The sequence below is a fragment of the Colletes latitarsis genome, chromosome 12 (genome assembly GCF_051014445.1).
Source record: "Colletes latitarsis isolate SP2378_abdomen chromosome 12, iyColLati1, whole genome shotgun sequence".
Classification (NCBI taxonomy): Eukaryota; Metazoa; Arthropoda; class Insecta; order Hymenoptera; family Colletidae; genus Colletes; species Colletes latitarsis.
The window spans coordinates 26,718,922-26,737,985 of NC_135145.1; the positions used below are offsets into that span (position 1 = coordinate 26,718,922).

At 33.7% G+C, this 19,064-nt stretch overlaps 3 protein-coding genes across 5 annotated transcripts; 1 reads left to right on the forward strand and 2 right to left on the reverse strand.

The window, feature by feature from the left end:
• Positions 1–274: 274 nt before the first annotated feature.
• Positions 275–3,630, forward strand: LOC143349070 (uncharacterized). Its single transcript, XM_076779992.1, has 4 exons — positions 275–657; positions 1,420–1,695; positions 2,289–2,504; positions 2,998–3,630. Exons 1-4 carry the CDS (start codon positions 394–396, stop codon positions 3,472–3,474), a joined length of 1,233 nt encoding a protein of 410 aa, XP_076636107.1. The 5' UTR covers positions 275–393; the 3' UTR covers positions 3,475–3,630.
• Positions 3,614–7,095, reverse strand: LOC143349072 (ADP-ribose pyrophosphatase, mitochondrial). The gene is made up of 2 exons (XM_076779994.1): positions 6,781–7,095; positions 3,614–5,145 (listed from the first exon to the last, which is right to left on the reverse strand). The coding sequence occupies exons 1-2, from the start codon at positions 7,004–7,006 to the stop codon at positions 4,511–4,513; spliced, it is 861 nt and encodes a 286-aa protein (XP_076636109.1). The 5' UTR covers positions 7,007–7,095; the 3' UTR covers positions 3,614–4,510.
• A 1,594-nt stretch (positions 7,096–8,689) lies between these two features.
• LOC143349067 (uncharacterized) lies at positions 8,690–19,056 on the reverse strand. 3 transcript variants are annotated; one of them, XM_076779984.1, is made up of 13 exons: positions 18,578–19,056; positions 17,636–18,464; positions 17,487–17,575; positions 17,216–17,416; positions 17,089–17,124; positions 16,526–16,765; positions 15,282–15,454; positions 14,740–15,201; positions 11,550–11,872; positions 11,366–11,469; positions 10,376–11,308; positions 9,992–10,255; positions 8,690–9,923 (listed from the first exon to the last, which is right to left on the reverse strand). In XM_076779984.1, exons 1-13 carry the CDS (start codon positions 18,692–18,694, stop codon positions 9,708–9,710), a joined length of 3,987 nt encoding a protein of 1,328 aa, XP_076636099.1. In that variant the 5' UTR covers positions 18,695–19,056; the 3' UTR covers positions 8,690–9,707. The 3 variants fall into 3 exon arrangements, with proteins under 3 accessions (XP_076636099.1, XP_076636098.1, XP_076636097.1); XM_076779982.1 differs by having other exon boundaries at positions 8,692–9,923; positions 9,992–11,308; positions 18,578–19,055; XM_076779983.1 differs by lacking the exon at positions 17,089–17,124 and having other exon boundaries at positions 8,691–9,923; positions 9,992–11,308; positions 18,578–19,055.
• Between the last annotated feature and the right edge of the window lie 8 nt (positions 19,057–19,064).

Sequence of the window (19,064 nt, forward strand, 5' to 3'; positions counted from 1 at the left end):
TCGTGCCCCTAGCGACGAAAGCGCGAACTGTTCTTTACCCTAGCGGTGACAGTCGCAGCCATTATCTCAAGCCTAGTTTAGAACACGTGCATTGTAGAAGGAGCATTTTTGTTTAACATTGTTCTTAAAAATAAATATAGTGAAAAAAACTCGCCGCTAGGGTGAAGAACAGTTCGCCCTTTCGTCACTAGGGGCGCGCCAGCGTGCGCAGCGCCAAAGTTACGGACACTGGCCACAGTTAGTGATTTAGCACGCCATCTCTAGTCACGATACATCAGTGCGCTGCTTTGCCTTCCGAGGTGAGGGCGCATTGTAGATAATAGTAAGGTCGCGGTGAAATTGAAAGACGATATTTGTTAAATTTTAATTCTATCAACGTCGTAACAAGCAACTATGTGGAAATTTGTAACTCGTGGTATTCGTGAAACTCTAGAACGTCGTACGTGTCGTACAAATGTTTATTCGCAAACGTCCCAAGATAATAACCCTAAAAATGAGGTTAAAACCAATTTGACGTGCAATCACAAGTTCCTGGCACCAAGCTTCTCGGTTTTCAATCAGGAATTTTGTGGGTCAGCGAAAGCTGACGATGCTAAAGACAAGAACCAAGATTCCAAATGGAATACGAAATATACTTGGTCGGATGCTGTGGGATGGGTAAATTGCGTCGTTATACTTATCTTACATATTTACTTGAAGTATGAGAGTTTAATTATTTTCTATGACAAATACAAAGACAAATGAAATTTTCAAAATTTACAATAAACAAAAAGTTTTATTTATTCCATATTTAAAAACGTCTGTTCATTCTGTATCAAACGAGTTTAAAATGTGTGTTAAATTTATTTTGACGATCACTTATTTTATACTTTGTAAACAAAGACTATTTGTTATCGTAATGTGAACTTCATTTCAAATTTTTCACATCAATTTGAGGCGATGCATTTTGTATGAAAAATGTCTCAACTGGAACAGACTACGTCTCCTAAACGGTTGCGAATACTTATGTGCATCGGTGCATCGGAAAAATGCAACTGCACTCTTTTTTTAAATGGAAACTTACATTTTTTAGTGCATCAGTCGATGTAGTTTCTTATCCTCTACATAAAAGTATTAATATACTTATGCTCTAAACTTAATCGTTGGGAAGTTATCGAAGGTAAAAGTTCTCTGAATTATTTCGGTCTCTCAGCAAGCGTACCAGAGTACTTATGTTACAACGAGTGTTCGAACGATCCTTCATTGCAGTCCCAAGCATCGTTCCATCCGTTTCTACGCATCGTCATTTAACATCTTTTTCTATTCCCAACCGTTTAAGAGGTACCAGCCTGTTCCAGTTGCATGAGACACCCTGTATACATAACTTCATTTAGAAATCTGTAATGTAATTGATCTATTAAACGAATAATTTTTTAACAGAGCAGTGTATTAGCCGTTGGATGGGTGGTATGTCAAACGTTGTGTCTTCGCAGAAGACTTTTCGAGAAGGAGAAGAGCGAATCTTTACAAAGCAAGCTATCTCAATTTTCAGAAGCACGTTTCAGCCACTTATTTGGCCAAGTGTTGAATTTAAAGTCAAAGCATATTCTACCTGTTACTAACTGTGTTGGAAACAGTAACAAAAAGTACGTACAAGAGGATTCAGACGTAGAGTGGAAACCAGATAAGCCGTTCGGACCAATCACCATCGAAGAGGTGAGAATGTTGTTTTGTAGACATTACAATTCATAATGAAACAAACATTTTCAATAGATAATAATAGAAAAGTAGGAATATATATGTATACCTGACCATCATACCACAATTTGTAATTTCCAATAATCTTTGTGCATTTTTTATCTGTAAATAACACTTATGGTTTTCATTTCATTTGTTTTTAATTTCTAACATGTAATTTGACCTTTCCGTAATCATCCAATGTACTATTGTTTCAAGTATTTTATTGTGGAAACGTAATATATTTCTGTAAAATTAAAAATAGAAACATAAATTTATAATCTTATTTTATTTCCTTCCCGAAACACATTTTTTTTTCATTCGATCTGAATGTAATATAGTACCGTTGAAGAAATTATTGGAGACATTTTTATTTATTTCTAATAATTACAAGTTAATTAAAATATTTATCGATTAATAGATTGTTAATTCCTTTAATGCTCTTTAATGTAATTAAAAAATCATGCATTTTTAAATTCTTTGCATAATATGGACAACAAAAATATGTATATGTTACGTAACAATGATTTTTGTGAGCGTTGTTTAATACTTATATTCCTGTGCATTCTTAGGCTCTCAAAGAAGCTACAGATGAATTTGCCAATGTTCATAAATTGGCTATGGGTGAATATGAGCTTCGTTACGGTCTGAAAGCTTTAGAAGAAAAACGTTATACGGATGCAATAAAGCATTTTGATACTGGTGCCAAACTATCGTCTACTGCTAGTATGTTCAATTTGGGCTTGTGTTACGAATTAGGGCTTGGAACATTAATCGATCATGCAAAGGTACGATATTACTTTTCAACGAGTCCTCAAACTTTGTATATATTTCAATCCTTTCGATATCAATGGTGACTACGGTCATTCATTAGAATGAACCTCATGCCCTAAGCCTAATAGTTCAAGAGTTATGATAGTAAAGTTTACTAAATTTATTTAAATAGAACTTACGAAGACAGTTACATAGCGTAGCCAGAAAAATGAGCCAAATTCTATTTCTGAGGAGTGTCTACTTATCATTAGTTCGCACCGTGCAGTAATATTTAGTGCACCATTTGATGCTGCTTAATTTGTATCGCCAGTCAGTTTAGGGACTTTTCTCAGTTACATGAGACAGTACGTAAGGTCAATACAACTTGCATAAGAAACCAATAATTTATATGATGCGAAAAAGTATCAAATATCAACACTCTGTCTTCAAGTTTGCCATATCGAAAGGGTTGATTGAAAATGAATTAACCACATAATATTAATAAAACATGTATCTCTATTTCCTTAGGCTGCAAAATATTACAATGATGCAGCAGAACAAGGTCATGCAGATGCCATATATAATTTAGGAGTATTTTATGCTCAAGGCAGAGGTGGTTTGTCAGTAGATGTTGCTAAAGCTCGTAGTTACTTCACTAAAGCAGCGACGTTAGGTCAAAATCAAGCGCAGCGTGCACTTGATTTAGAGAAACGTTATTACCAATCTAAAGAGAAAGAAAATAATATATCGTACGCAGACAAACGTGAAATTACTGTAAATTATATACAGAATAGCAAGAATGTGAAACATATTCTTAAAAAGTTAATCAATTACAATAATCCGTTAAATACACATTTGAGCGTAGAATCTTTAGAAAATTCGGATTATAATCAAGTTGGAGTAGAAGCTAAGAGTCCAACGGAAGTATTCTTAGACATACTTGGTTTAAACAACCCAAATATATTGCCCGTACCAGTGAGGTCAAATTGTACCGTGCCATGTTGAAGCGCAAGAAATAATTGGAAGTGAAAATATAAATTTCTGTTATATTTCTTTTATAACGTTTATGTAAATTATATAATTATTTCATATTCTCACTTCCATGATTATTAATTGTATGGCAAGATCTATTGAACACAAACAGTATTTTTACAAAAATATTTATTGTTTGTTATAGTATACTTGTAAATAATTGCTTTTAAAAATATTCCCGAAACAATATTGTGATTTAAGGTAGCATATAGGATTTCATTTTTATGCCCAACAGAAATAGATCTTGTTTCATTCAAATAAATTCACATTCTTTTCGTGAATAGATATATCATGATTTTTACACATTATCTTTGGTAAGATACGTAGTGGGTACAAAGGTTCCAAGTTTAATAGTTACTTAAATTTAAACAGTTCCAAAATGGATTGTACTGTGATGAATACATAGTTTACGTATATACATGTAATATATGTCGGGGAATGAGTCAAAAAGTTCAACTGTGGTTCACGAAGACCATTCATATTTATGATTCTCATTCATACGGTTTTCCACTACTCTTGCGTAGACAAAACTGAGTCCTCGCTCTTCTTAAAATACTTCCAAGATCCTGGGTACGTTTAACAAGGTGTCCTTCTTTGCATCGTTTACAATGAGTCCCAACGTAACTTATTTTATTTCAATTGGACATCCACAACGATTTCACTTAATGTACAAAACCCTTCGCGATTAAATATTTCATAATTTAATCCTAAATAGATGCTTACGAATAGCTTCCTTCGAAACTCTGTTATCGGTGAACCCCACAACGTTGACTACTATTGACATGACTTGTACGACAAATGAAATATATCATAGTTCTTTGGAAAATTATATTATTCATTCTTTTTTATAATACATGATTTCATTATTTTCTATGAAACGTATAAATTGTTCTTTATAAAACATATTTTGTGTGCGTGTAAATGTCTTCAATACATTTTTTGTAAATACAAGTATAAAAATAAAATTTTCTCAAACAAGCAGTAGCATTTATGTTTTCGTAGAGAATCGTCACCAGTGTGCATTACGCTTTCGTACTGTTCTCTTAATGAGTTCGATATGATTGGCATATAAATTCAGGTTTCTATCGACGGTCATCCACTTTGCATTACGTGCATCATCTCCTGCTGTTAAAGTTATCTGACCAACAGCGCTACCATGTTCATCGTGGAAATTTGAAGCTACGGTTTCCATCCAAGCATTGTCTGTGTTTCTAGGATCATCCACGTATCCTTCGTAGAGTTCTTCTCCTTTCTCAAAAAATTCTTTGATGGAGCTTTCTAACTCCTCCTTTCCTATATCGTCCTTTTCCAGGGAATTCATAGCTTCTTCCATGAATTCTCTTTTGAGCGTTGTTGAGATGGTCTCACCCGGGTCAACCATACCGCCAGGTATAGCCCATTCTCCTGAATCTCGTCTTTGTATCGCAACAAACTGCAGAATCGGTTTGTCAGTTGTTTTGTCAATTTCCAACGCTCCAGTAGCGTTTCGTTTCCAGCGAGTTACGATCGGATCCGCCGCGTGATTCGGTCCCCATCGTCCCAGGAGACCACGTCCGATAACACCGGTACGACCGACAGGATTTAAAGGATAACCATCCTCGTTTATAACATAATCACCCGTAAAACTTTTGCGATTCACCTTTTCTGTTGACATGGAATTTGTACAACAAAGAGTATTACGACACACGATGTGAATTTTGGTAACAAATACAGCAGCTCACGAAAGTATTCGACTGCTCGCTATTGAAACTTTAAACAATAAATCCATGTTAGATTTAAATTAGGAAAGTAGTGTTGTAATAAGTATCAAAGTTAGTACAGGATTCTTTTAAAATAGAGTGACTGTTACTTAAAATTGTACTGAATTATTGAGACTCATATGGAGGTATATAGTGTAATGTTTCTTTATTTGATACATAAAAATACAAAAAAATATTTAGTAGTACTCAGTGAATTAAATAAAATTTGAGGTTGTGTATGAAATTTAGCTGTCGGTAAAAATCGTACACTGTCGGTAACGTAGGAAATCCGGTGAATCCCCAATTGCGTGTGAAATTTAGCTGTCGGTAAAAATCGTACACTGTCGGTAACATAGGAAATCCGGTGAATCCCCAATTGCTTTTTGTCTAACACTTAGCAACCATAGAATTTAGCTGATTTAGCAGCATTCTGATTGTTATATGCGTTGTTCTGCCAAAAAATCAATAAAAAAAAGAGCGTAAATTAGTTATTTACTACTATAAAAACAAACAAGTAGTAGTTAGTAAAATTATTAACAGAAGTAGAAGCACAGTTCTATGTATAATAAAACGATACAAAGTGTAGTGAATAAATTAAAGGAGAGATCTCATAAGAAAATGAATATCAGAGATGAACAATGGGTTGTTAGAAAGATCAAGGATGATCCAAAGATTAGTGCTGCATAATTAGCGTCTCAATATTAATATAAACAAGTTTTATTATATATTATTCTGAAACTGTATCTTATTTTCTCTGTACAATTTTTACTAACAGCTAAGTTTACCAATATTTCTAATCTTTCATAGAAAAATATTATTTGCTCGTTTAATTTCTAAACATTCAAATACTTTTCCTGTTTCGAACTCCTACAAATAGTGTTAGATTCATTTCAAATTTTAATATACGATCTCAATACTTGTGTCTTGTAATAGTTACAGCGTTACCATCAGATCTCAAGTTAACCATACACATTTTATCGTTTAAAATTTCTTTTTTTTAGCGAGCATTCGAATATTTTCGTGAATCACTGTATCGTGTTCGATCGACATAGCAGCAATGTCCTTCTAAACTTCCATGTATGACGTAACATTACGACAAAAAAGGTATGATGAATGATAATTGTAAAACAACCGTACGAAGGTTGAATGGACAAAAAAATCAGTATGCATGAATTTTTCATGTTAACGATGCATATATCATGGTAGAAAAATGAAAAACAAATTGAGATTGATAATTTGGTTTCGCTTGGTTCAGAAACCCTGGAATGTTTATTTTAAATTATAATTTCCACCAAAAATGAGTATGTATTAATAATGCTATTTGATAACAACAATTAAAGAATTTTTTTATTATTCTATCCCGACAGCGTTTTTACAGTAATTTGTGTCGCAATTTAAATAGTTTAAAATTAACCTACAATTCCTGCAATTTCTGAAAAAGTCAAGACCACAAACTATGTGGAAGAATTTTGAGGTTAGGTGCGATCAATTTGAAAAATATCGAATGAAACGGAAGCATATTTTACGTGTAGTTTCTCACCATCGAAAGTGTTCCAATTTGGTTTGAACGAAGCATCTTCGATTTCCGGATCCGCCCAGGGTTTACCTTCAAGAACCGAAGCGGTGTATTTGACTGGTTCGTATTCCGGGAAATCGACGTTCCATGGCACTTTATCTTCAGGCACTTCGAACCGTTTCACATTGCTAGAGGGGTAGATACCCTGTCTGCATTTATAGTGCATCATTCTGACCAACGTATTGCGCATAGAGACGTGTTTGGATTATCGTCGAGGTGTGTTGACGATTGAAATTAGATTTAAAGCAGTTACGACGCAGTCTCCTGCGAGTTATGAAAATTACACGAACCTCAGTCGGTAAAGTAACTGAACACCGTTTTACGTATTGAGAAAGCAAATCATTAATATTCACATATTTATTCAGTATGTAAAAACGAAACGGTCCTCTTAAATCTTTTTGAAAATGTTTTGTCTTTTACAGGCAACAATCAGATATGCGTAAATCTCAGTGATGTAAGGTAGACTTGTTATCTAATGGAAATTTGCATCACATGATTGGTGAATTAATTTCATGAGTCATGAGATCATTTTCGTAAATAACCATTCTTATCGGTTCAAAATGGAGAATGGTTGTGGCACAGATCTATCATTTAACAGGACAATAAGCTCATAGGTTAAAATATAAATATGACAGAACACGCATGCGCTACTATATATCACATCTGAGAACACTCAGGGATGGCAAAATGGCGGCTCGCGAGCCAGTCGTGGCTCTTTTCCTCGCTTTTCTATTCTGCTTAACACTTCGAATGTCACCCATATATGGGTGACAGGATTTACCATTATGATAGAAAAATGCATTCTCGAGTTAAGACAACGAGGGAAATGAATTTGAATGGAATTTGTGAATTCTAACGAGGTTACGAAAATAAGTACCGAAACGAATTTTAGGTTATGTAACTCACAATCACAATTTTACTTTTGCAGAATATTATTTTGGTCTGGCAGTGAATGTGGTAAGCGTGAAAGAATTTCCTTCTTTGTGTCTCTTATGTCGCTGGATCTAGATTTGGCATAATTGAGTGCATCGAGGGCAACGCCAGTCAGAGATGCCAGTCTCGAACAGTAGACAAAGACAGACTGACGCATGCGCTCTTTCTCGATTCTCCGAAGCTACCCGAAGTTTCTCACGAGGCGGTCCGAAGTTGCTTCGGGAAACTTCGGAGAATCGAGAAAGAGCGCATGCGTCAGTTTGCTTTTGTCGACTGTCGAGACTCCACGAGCTCACTTACGCGCGATCTGGCACAGTGTGAGTAGTGCACTCGATCTCTGTCTCTGACGAGGAATTCCCGGTATCCCCGATGCTCGATTTGGTAACACTGATAACTTGTTATTAACATGAGTCTGTCGATTGTAAATTTGTTTTATTTTTATGCAAAAATTTTGATAGTCCATATAACTTTGTTTTTATTAAATAATACATGAAATGTTACTAATCTGTTTTCAGTATAATTTCAAACAGAATTTAATGGATATTGCAATTGTTAGGTGTAGAATTATTTAATTTTTATACACTATGGAATAAATTTACATATGACTATATCATATAGGAGTGACTGCATTATTATTCAAGACGTAATACATTGTAATAAAATGTTTTTAACAATATTATTTACTAGAAGTACATGATTTTCATATCCATTGATATATTACGTATATTATAAAAATAACTGTAGGGTTTTATTTTATCTAAATCGAGTAATTTAATAGACACTGACATAAAATCTTTATTACAAAAAATAAATTAATTCACTCTACATACAAAAATACATAACTAATATTAATAATACTCTCTATTCAGTGATGATTTAATAATTATACCACTATCAAAGATCATTATTATCAAAACATAACGATGATGACACCGGTAAAATTAATAGTATATAATGTACAATAGATAATGCATAAGTGTCGCAAGTTTCAATCAAGATACGATAAATTTCCAAAATATATATTTCAAAATCATAACATTTCTTTTGAGAATGTTTCTTTTTTCGAGAATAAGAGAAAGCTTACTAGAAACTAGCCTTAAAATTATCGTAAAAAGTTTCATAAAACAAAAGTAATCGCAGCAGTCTGTAGTTTGATAATTATGAGTATATTACACGCATGGGCAATCTTACAAAATAAATTATAAGATTAGAGAAAATTATGGCTTCTTACTTCATTTACAACAAAATGTTTACACGTGTTTGTACAAAACATTTTCTACGTATCTGCTCAAAAATTGAGATGAAATCGACAAAAGTTTGTTCCACTCGACTCTTACATTCTTTCAGATTTCTGAGTTCTAGATCAACATAACCTTCTTCAATTTTAAATTTCAATGTACAAATTGAGAACAATTTCTTAATACTCAAGGGTATACTTCGACATTCTTAGCCATAAGGAAAGTACATTTATTTCGCTAGAGCAACTTAAAGTCTACGAGAACACCTATTTCGTAAGAAAAAAAGAAGATCTATTAATGATCCAGTCTTGCGTTATAATATGTCATAATGTTTAATGAAAACACGTGACTAAGAGTTTCTATCTCACTTATCCGGTAGTACTCGTTCATGCTTTAATTTATAAAATTATGAAATGATTATAGTTCTATTCTCTTTTTACAATTTCACATCTCTTCCAACTAACATGTAGATTTTAATAACTAGTACTCTATTAATTAACCGGGAAATTGTACTTTCGTATTTGCCTTTAAAATTAACGATTAATAATTCTATCAATGTACATATATCGATTTTAACTTATTGGTCCCTAAAATAAAAATCTTCTAATACAGTGTTGTACAATAAAGTGCTTTAAATTAAAAAATATCTAGCCTCTTCTAACTACGGTTTGCTTTTAAACTACGAAAGCTATATTGCGTACTAAAATATTAATACATATTTCAACATTTACTTTTGTACTTCAGTGTAAGTCGCATTTGTTCTATCCTTTCTGTATACTGACATTCAAGTTCTTTGAGCTTTGTCGCTACTTGTTCCTCTTGAGTACTAACAATTGCGTCAAGTTTCTGTTGTACTTGATTCATGGCTCTTTTGTACCCTTCTTCGATACGTTTACATTCACTTAACAAGAATTTCTCTTTATTTTCCGCGTGCTCCTAAAATAATTTGCGCATTAAATCTGAAATACACACAGAAATCTCTTTACTTTGGCATTATGAATTACCTTGTAATTGTTCGCTGTCTTCTTCGCTGACTGATACTTATGTTTCAATATATCGATGTTGTTTTTCATTTCTTTCTCCTTCTCTTTCAGCGTGTCTATTTCTGCCTTCAAATTCTCTTCGCTTTCCTTCAGCTGTTGCAATTTTTCATTCATTTCAACTTCTTTGTCTTTTATTTCCCTAATCTCTGTGGCCCATTTAGTCATTACTTGGGCCATTAAATTTCTCTCCTCCTCCACGTCATTTTCTTTCTGACTCAACTCTTCCTGTAACTTTTCGATTTTCAACTTTCGCGCTACCAATTCTTTGTAGTAAGTTTCAAGTTTTGTTTCGATCATTTGACTAACAAATTGCTCCTTCGCCTTGAAAGACGAATGAATCTTTACCTTTTCCGATAGCATAGCTTCTTTCAAAGTCTCCACTTCCTGCGCCTTTTCATTACATCTGGTTTGTAGTTCCAATAAAACTGTCTTATACCTCTCTTCTAGCTCCTTTCTCTTCTCTCGATGCTGTTCCTCAATGCCCCTAAGTTCCTCCACAACTTTCTGTTCCATCTCTTCACGGACCTCTTTTATCATAATTTCTTTCAACTTTTGAAAGTCTGTGCCATCGCTAGAACTTCGCGGTGATAAATTCAATTCTGCAGACACTTGCTTCTGATTTTTAACATACTGTTCGAACTGCTTGGCTTGATTTTTCAATTTCAAGACAAGTTGTTCCCTTTCTTCCTTTATCTTCTCGAAGTCCTTCAATCTTTCCAATCTCTCATCCTTCCCTTGCAAATCTTTCTCCAATTGTTTGATTCTTTGCTCCATAACCAGATCGCTCTTCCTCCCAGCTTTTAAAACATTTATTTTGCTGCTCAACTGCGTCACCAAATCTTTGTAATGAGCGAGTTCTTTCTCCAGTTCGCACTTCGAAGACACTTCGTTACTTTTCTTGAACCTACTTTCAAAATTCACGATTATTTTCTTGGCTTCTGACAATTCTGCTTCCAACTGTGAGATTTTATCCTTGGAAATGTTTCTCTCGCCATATAAGTTTTCACATTTAGTTTTTAAAGCTTCATTTTCCACTTGATATCGAGCTACTTTCAGTTTTACATCGTCAGAATCCTCCATTTTAGAGATTTTATTAATTAAATCATTCTTCTCGCTGATTGCATTTTCGTATTTCTTTTTCCATGACTCCTGGGAAATTTCTATTTGTGCTATTTTCAATCTGGTATCGTCCAACTCAGACTGATATTCAGACATCTTTTTATGTTCATCGACAGCAGCATGCAATTTTTCCTCTAAACGTTTGCAGTCCTCTTCCAGCTATAAATGTATCAAATTTAAAACATTGTATGTATACATTTATTAAAATGTACATACCTGATTAATTTTTTCTAAATGTTCAGAACAATGATCTGGCAAAAGAACGCTTATTTCTTGATTCGGATGAGCATTGCGCAGTTCTTTCAATGCTTCCTCTTTAGCTGTAAACATTGCATATCATTTTTTTAATACAGAATGCAATAAAGAATATAAAAGTACTTATAATACTTATAATACTTACCTCTTTCAATTTCTTGATGAATTTTCTTTGTGTATTCTTCTTTTTTCTTTCTTTCGTAACTCAAATCTTTTTCTAATTCGATCACTTTAACTTTATACGTGTCACACTCTTGCGTGAATTTTTCTGCTATTTTTATTTGTACCTGCAAGTCATGTTTATATTTTTCAATGTCCTTTTCACGTTCCTCTAGCGTAGAATATTTTTCTTTTAACATTTTGATTTCAGACTTGTGTTCACTTATCAACTGCTCCTTTGTACTACAGACATCTATATACAATTCCTTAACACGATCCAACTCTTTTTGTGTTTGTTCTAATTGCACGCTATAAATTAAAACATTCCTTACATACGAGTGCATTATTAAACATTCTAACGTACATTGCAATTTTATTATATAATTATTTATACAGAGTGATCGACCACTGCTGGGGGAAATTTTAATGGGGGACTCTAGAGGCCAAAATAAGACGAAAAGGAAGAATATCAATTTGTTGATTGTGGCTTTGTTAAAAAGTTATTAACGTTTAAAGTTTCATCGGTAATAAATTTTTTTCTCGAAAATGCGCAGGATTTTGGGGGTATGTCTAATGACCAAAAATGATTGTAATTGCCCCCTACAGATAACAATATTTTTTTCAAAACGATTTGAAATATTTTAATTTCGTCGAAAATTTTTGGCGCCTAATTAGATTTTTGCTAAGGAATTTTTTTCTCGAAAATGCGCAGGATTTTGGGGGTATGTCTAATGACCAAAAATGATTGTAATTGCCCCCCACAGATAACAATATTTTTTTCAGAACGATTTGAAATATTTTAATTTCGTCGAAAATTTTTGGCGCCTAATTAGATTTTTGCTAAGGAATTTTTTTTCTCGAAAATGCGTAGGAATTTGGGGGTATGTCTAATGACCAAAAATGATTGTAATTGCCCCCCACAGATAACAATATTTTTTTCAGAACGATTTGAAATATTTTAATTTCGTCGAAAATTTTTGGCGCCTAATTAGATTTTTGCTAAGGAATTTTTTTTCTCGAAAATGCGTAGGAATTTGGGGGTATGTCTAATGACCAAAAATGATTGTAATTGCCCCCCACAGATAACAATATTTTTTTCAGAACGATTTGAAATATTTTAATTTCGTCGAAAAAAGGCGCGTAATTAGATTTTCGGTAAGGAATTTTTTTTCTCGAAAATGCGCGGGATTTTGGGGGTATGTCTAATGACCAAAAATGATTGTAATTGCCCCCCACAGATAACAATATTTTTTCCAGAACGATTTGAAATATTTTAATTTCGTCGAATAATTTTAGTACCTCTTCGAATTTTTTTCTCGAAAGTGGGTAGGATTTCGGGGGTATGTCTAATGATGAAAAATGATTGTAATTGCCCCCTACAGATAACAATATTTTTTTCAGAACGATTTGAAATATATTAATTTCGTCGAAAAATTTTGGCGCGTAATTAGATTTTTGCTAAGGAATTTTTTTTCTCGAAAATGCGTCGGAATTTGGGGGTATGTTTAATGACCAAAAATGATTGTAATTGACCCCCACAGATAACAATATTTTTTCCAGAACGATTTGAAATATTTTAATTTCGTCGAAAAATTTTTGTACCTTTTCGAATTTTTTTCTCGAAAGTGGGTAGGATTTCGGGGGTATGTCTAATGACCAAAAATGATTGTAATTGCCCCCCAAAGATAACAATATTTTTTTCAAAACGATTTGAAATATTTTAATTTCGTCGAAAAAAGGCGCGTAATTAGATTTTCGGTAAGGAATTTTTTTCTCGAAAATGTGTAGGAATTTGGGGGTGTGTGTAATGACCAAAAATGATTACAATTGACCCTTGCAACAGAAAATATTTTTTTTAGAATGATTTGAAATTATTTAATTTCGTCTAAAAAATTTGTCCATCTATTCGAATTTTTTTCTAAAAAATGGATAGGATTTCGAGGTTATGTCTAATGACCAAAAATGATTGTAATTGCCCCCTGCAGATAACAATATTTTTTTCAGAACGATTTGAAATATTTTAATTTCGTCGAAAAATTTTGGCGCGTAATTAGATTTTTGCTAAGGAATTTTTTTTCTCGAAAATGCGTAAGAATTTGGGGGTGTGTGTAATGACCAAAAATGATTGCAATCGACCCTTGCAACCGAAAATAATTTTTCCAGAACGATTTGAAATTTTCGAATTTAATTGTTAATAACTTTTTAACGAAGCCTCCATCAACAAATTGGTATTCTTGATTTTCGTCTTATTTTGGCTTCTAGAATCTCTCGTTAAAATTTTTCCCAGGAGTGGATACTAGAGGCCAAAATAAGACGAAAATCAAGAATACCAATTTGTTGATGGAGGCTTCGTTAAAAAGTTATTAGCAGTTAAATTAAAAAATTTCAAATTGTTCTAAAAAAATTATTTCCGATTGCAAGAGTCGATTATAATCATTTTTGATGAATACACATACCTTCGAAATCCTATCCATTTTCGAGAAAAAAATTCCTTACCGAAAATCTAATGTGAGGCCAAAAATGGTTCCCCGAAATTTCGTGCGAATTTTTTAAATATCATAACTCCTGAATGGATTGCAGGATTTTAATGTTTCAAAATGCAAATAATGCATATTTTGGTGAAGAATATGTAGAAATTCTAACAATATCGAAAAAGTTGTTCCTTAACCCCGTAAAGTTAGGAAAACCCCATGAAAATGGTCCAATTTTCAAACAGCCATAACTCCTACAATAGTCAATGGATTTTATTGAAATTTAGTTTGAAACTAGGTCTCCTGGGTGCCTACAAAAAAGTATTAAACAACATTTTCGTAAAACGTCAAACAAAATTACTAAAAATCAAAAACAAATTTTTAAGAATAATCGACTGGTGCCTAAATTATTTGGCGAAAATAGAAACTTCAAATCGTTCTGGAAAAATTATTCTTAGTTAGAGGGGTCAATTACAATAATTTTTAGTCAATACACATACCTCTGAAATCTTAACCACTTTTGAAAAAAAAATTCATTACTGCTGAAACTTTAAACGTTAATAACTTTTCAACGAAGCCTCAATCAACAAATTGGTATTCTTCATTTCCGTCTTATTTTGGCCTCTAGAATCCCCCATTAAAATCGTTCCCATCGTTGTCGAACACCCCGTATAATTTAATACAAATGACCATGTTCACACTTACGATAATTGCACTATTTCAATTTGTGCTTCTTGTCGAACTTTCTCTACAGTCTTAGCATGTATTTCTAAATACTCTTTATTGTACTCGTTAATGGTGTCTTTCGCTTGCTGATTCATACTCTCCTGGTGCAGCTTTTTAAGCGTCTCCTGATTAATTGCTAATGATTCCTCTAGCTTTTGCTCTAATCCGATTTTCTCCTCTCGCAGTAATTCATGTTGTTTCTTTACATCGTTCAGGTGATCGGATAGTTTCTGTATTTGAGCGTTCGCTTTTATAGCTTGATCTGTAAGTACAGATTTAAGTTCTTGCTCCAACTCGTTAACGCGTTTAGCGTATCGAGCCGCTTCTTGCCTGCACGTATCAGCCATCGTCAAAGCTTTCTCGACTTCTTTCTCCTTTTGCGATAAAGTATTCTCTAATCGAGTTATTTCCTTTCTTTTAACAGCATGTCCAGCTAAACACCTGAAAATTAATAATAAAGAAGCAGATATTAAATGAAATAGCGATTGAGTATAATATTATTTTAAGTAAATATTGTTTACCTTTGTAATTCCCCCCTTAGTTTATTTATCATATCGTCAGATGGCTTTGATTTCGACCTATTGTGAAGATCGCCTAATTTCATTTGTCTAATAGAGTCAGATTCTTCCTCCAACGTTGTTGTCAGTAACGAATCATATTGTACTACATCTCCTCTCGCCACTTCTAATTTATTCTACAAATACATTTATATTCATGTGCAATTTATTTCTAGTTTGAATGTACATATACAGAAAGATTTTAATAGAGGATTCTGGAGGCCAAAATAAGACGAAAATCAAGAATAACAATTTGTTGATGGAGGCTTCATTAAAAAGTTATTAACGTTTTTAAGTTCTAATTTAAAGGAATTTTTTTCTCGAAAATGGGTAGGATTTCAAGGGTATGTCTAATGACCAAAAATGATTGTAATTGCCCCCTACAGATAACAATATTTTTTTCAGAACGATTTGAAATTTTTTTTTTCCGTCGAAAAATTTCATACATTCTCGAATTTTTTTGTACAAACTGGGTAGGATTTTGAGGGTATGTCTAATGACCAAAAATGATTGTAATTGACCCCAGCAGCCAAAAGTATTTTTTTTAGAACGATGTGAAATTTTTTTTTTCATCGAAAAATTGAGGCACCTACGCCATATTGATTTCTTTTAAAAATTAGTTTTTGAATTTTAGTAATTTTGTTTGACGTCCTACAGAAAAGTTGTTTAATACTTTTTTGTAGGTATCCACGAGACCTACTTTCAAACTAAATTTCAATAAAATCCATTTACTATTGTAGGAGTTATGGTCGTTCGAAAATTAGACCAGTTTTATGGGGTTTCTCCCCGTTTACGGGGTCATGGATCAACTTTTCTTATATTTTTGCAATTTCTACATATTCTTCACTAAAACACGCGTTGATTGTTTTTTTAAATATTAAAATCGTTCAATCCGATCAAAAGTTATGGTGTTTTCAAATTTTGGAGTGCCATTTCTGACCTGAAATTATATTTTCGGTAAGGAATTTTTTTCTCGAAAATGGTTAGGATTTCGAGAGTATGTCTAATGACCAAAAATGATTATAATTGATCCCTGCTACCGAAAATAATTTTTCCAAAACGATTTGAAATTTTTTAATTTAACTGTTAATAACTTTTTAACGAAGCCTCCATCAACAAATTGCTATTCTTGATTTTCGTCTTATTTTGGCCTCTAGAATCCTGTATATAATTTCTCAGCTCCTATCACGATTTAATTTAGAGAATACCTGTAATTCCTGAACCAACTTTTGCATTTCTTCTTTCTCTTGCGTCAGAATCTTAATCTGTGCTTGAAATTGCATTAACTGCTGAGTATTATTCGTGGCCATCAGATTGTGGCATTGTGCTTGACTCTCTTCCAATGCTTGTGCCAGACGGTTCATAGTATCCCCTTTCTCCACCATAAGCATCTCGTGTGCTCTTCTCACATCGACCAACTTATTTTCCAAAGCAACGTATGACGTTTCCTGTTGATAAAAAAGAAACATTACATACTATGAAATAAAATAAGAAAACATTTTCCAGGGATGTGCGGGATCCTCTAAATTCCAGTCATGGAAACATTCGAGATTCCTAGAATGCTGGAAAAAATTACAAATTTTTAATTTTCAAGAATCCTCCAAAATCATTGGGAATCCCGCACACCTCTGATATTTTTCTACAATCTTATCATGCAACATTTCTCATTGGTTGAAGAATTCGTTCACTCGAAAACCAACATAATTTATAAACATTAATACTTGAATTCGAGAAGACAATTATACTTTGTGAAAAAATATCAGAAACTTGCCCATATACAATGAGTCTTGGCATCCACATTGAGCAGCTATGACAAATACACCGAAATCGTTTTTTCATTCAAGTATGACCATCAAATTAAAAATAAGTGTAAACTTTAAGGATAAGTTTGTAAATACCTTTGCGTTAAGCTTGTCTGTGAGGACATTTATTTGAGTTTGCATATTTCTCATTTCAACTGCGTGCTTTTCTTGCGCCTGCTTTAAAAATTTCTCATGCGTCTTGTCATTCGTTTGCAATGCCTGTACTCTTTCTAATACGGATATCTTCTGTTGCAATTCTATCACAGAATTTCTTGCAACATTCAGCTCCACTGTTGTCTGCAATTTATATGAAATTAGCAATAGAGACAATTACATTAATAAATTAGAAAACACTAAAGAATCTCACGTTTTCGTTAGCTTTTTCCAAAACTGCATTCTTTTCTTTCAACGATGTTATTTGATTGTAAAGATCAACAATTTCTGCTTTCGCATCAACTATAAGAATTCACAAAATTTTATAACGTATACTTATCGTAATGTTTCGTTAAACCTTACCCAAAGCATGCTGCGTTTGGTTCCTCGACATGCTTGCTCTGTCAATTTCTGCTTGTAAAAGCGTAATCCTTCTACTAAGCTGATTCTTTTCTTCCTCCTTCTCCAATTGCAGCTGTTGCATTTCTTCCGTTAATCTTTTGATCTCTCTCATTCGAACCGTATACAAAACCTCCAATTGTTCTTTGCTTTCATATTCAGCAGTTTTATAGGCCACGCTGTTGTCCTGCGGCCTACCGTTTGGACTTGACTTGTAACAGTGATTCAAGTGATCGGAAGTAATATTATCGCTTCCAAAATCACAGATTTGTTTGCATTGTACATTATTTTCATAACCGTCGATGTAACCATTATTTGAATAAGCTTTACGTTGAGCATCGTAATGATTAGATGGTGTTTGATAATTATATGGATAATATTCTTCGTCGACTTGAGATCTTAAATCTCTAGTAAATCCAGAATTTGGTGTTTCAGCAACGATACTATGAGTGTCGTTGCTCCTACTCTTAGAATACGGCGTATCTGTTTGATCGTACACATCGAAATCTCTCTGTATCTCAGATATCGAAGGTCTAATTTCCAACTCCGATCTGTGATTTGTCATAGCATTGTCATAGTTTGAATTTTCAACATGATCGTAATGCCCAAATTCTTTCTGCAGCTGTGATACAGTCTGGCTATTGGGAGACGCAGCCTGTTGAACACAGGAATTAATCCCCGTATTCGAGTCATCCACTTCCTTAGTACTATCTCTATAATGACTGCTATTCACCGAACTAATGTCATCGTCTTCCTCCAAGTCGTTGAACGCATTAGTCAGGAGATCTTTGATCTAAAAAGTTAAAGCTTGCGTTAAACTCGTTTCTTCCAAGTGGAACAGAAGATCGAAGGTAATGTCTCGTAATAAACTTCTACAGGAATAAGTTAACATAAAGTAAGATACACCTCCTTGTTACGTCGCTTGATATCTTCCTGTTCTTCGTCCTCTTCTACGCCTTGTGTGCTTGTGTTTAATCGTATACTTTCTGAGCCTTGGAACAAGCTCAGACCTGGGCCCTCCATCCCTAACGTCTGGCATGCAAGAACTAATCATGAAAGCCAAACATTTGCACCCAACATATTTTTGTTTATAACACCATAACCTAAACGCAACAAGTGGGTCACAGAAAATTAATTTCAGCTACCATCTTGAGCCCAGCGATAGATCGCGAACTCTTGACGGGGTCATTTTTTATCAGTCCCGATGAGCTCGGTGGAAACAACCTAATGAATATTGAACCTTTTAAGCGATTTATGCCCTCTGTAATTTGCTTGTAAACAATCTTTGAAAAGTCAAACTGCACTACAGGAAGTCCATACGCGGAAATAAGCTTTCCGAATGCTCCGACTTTCCTATTGGCTCGTTCGTCGAGTGTCACTAGTAGCGCATTTG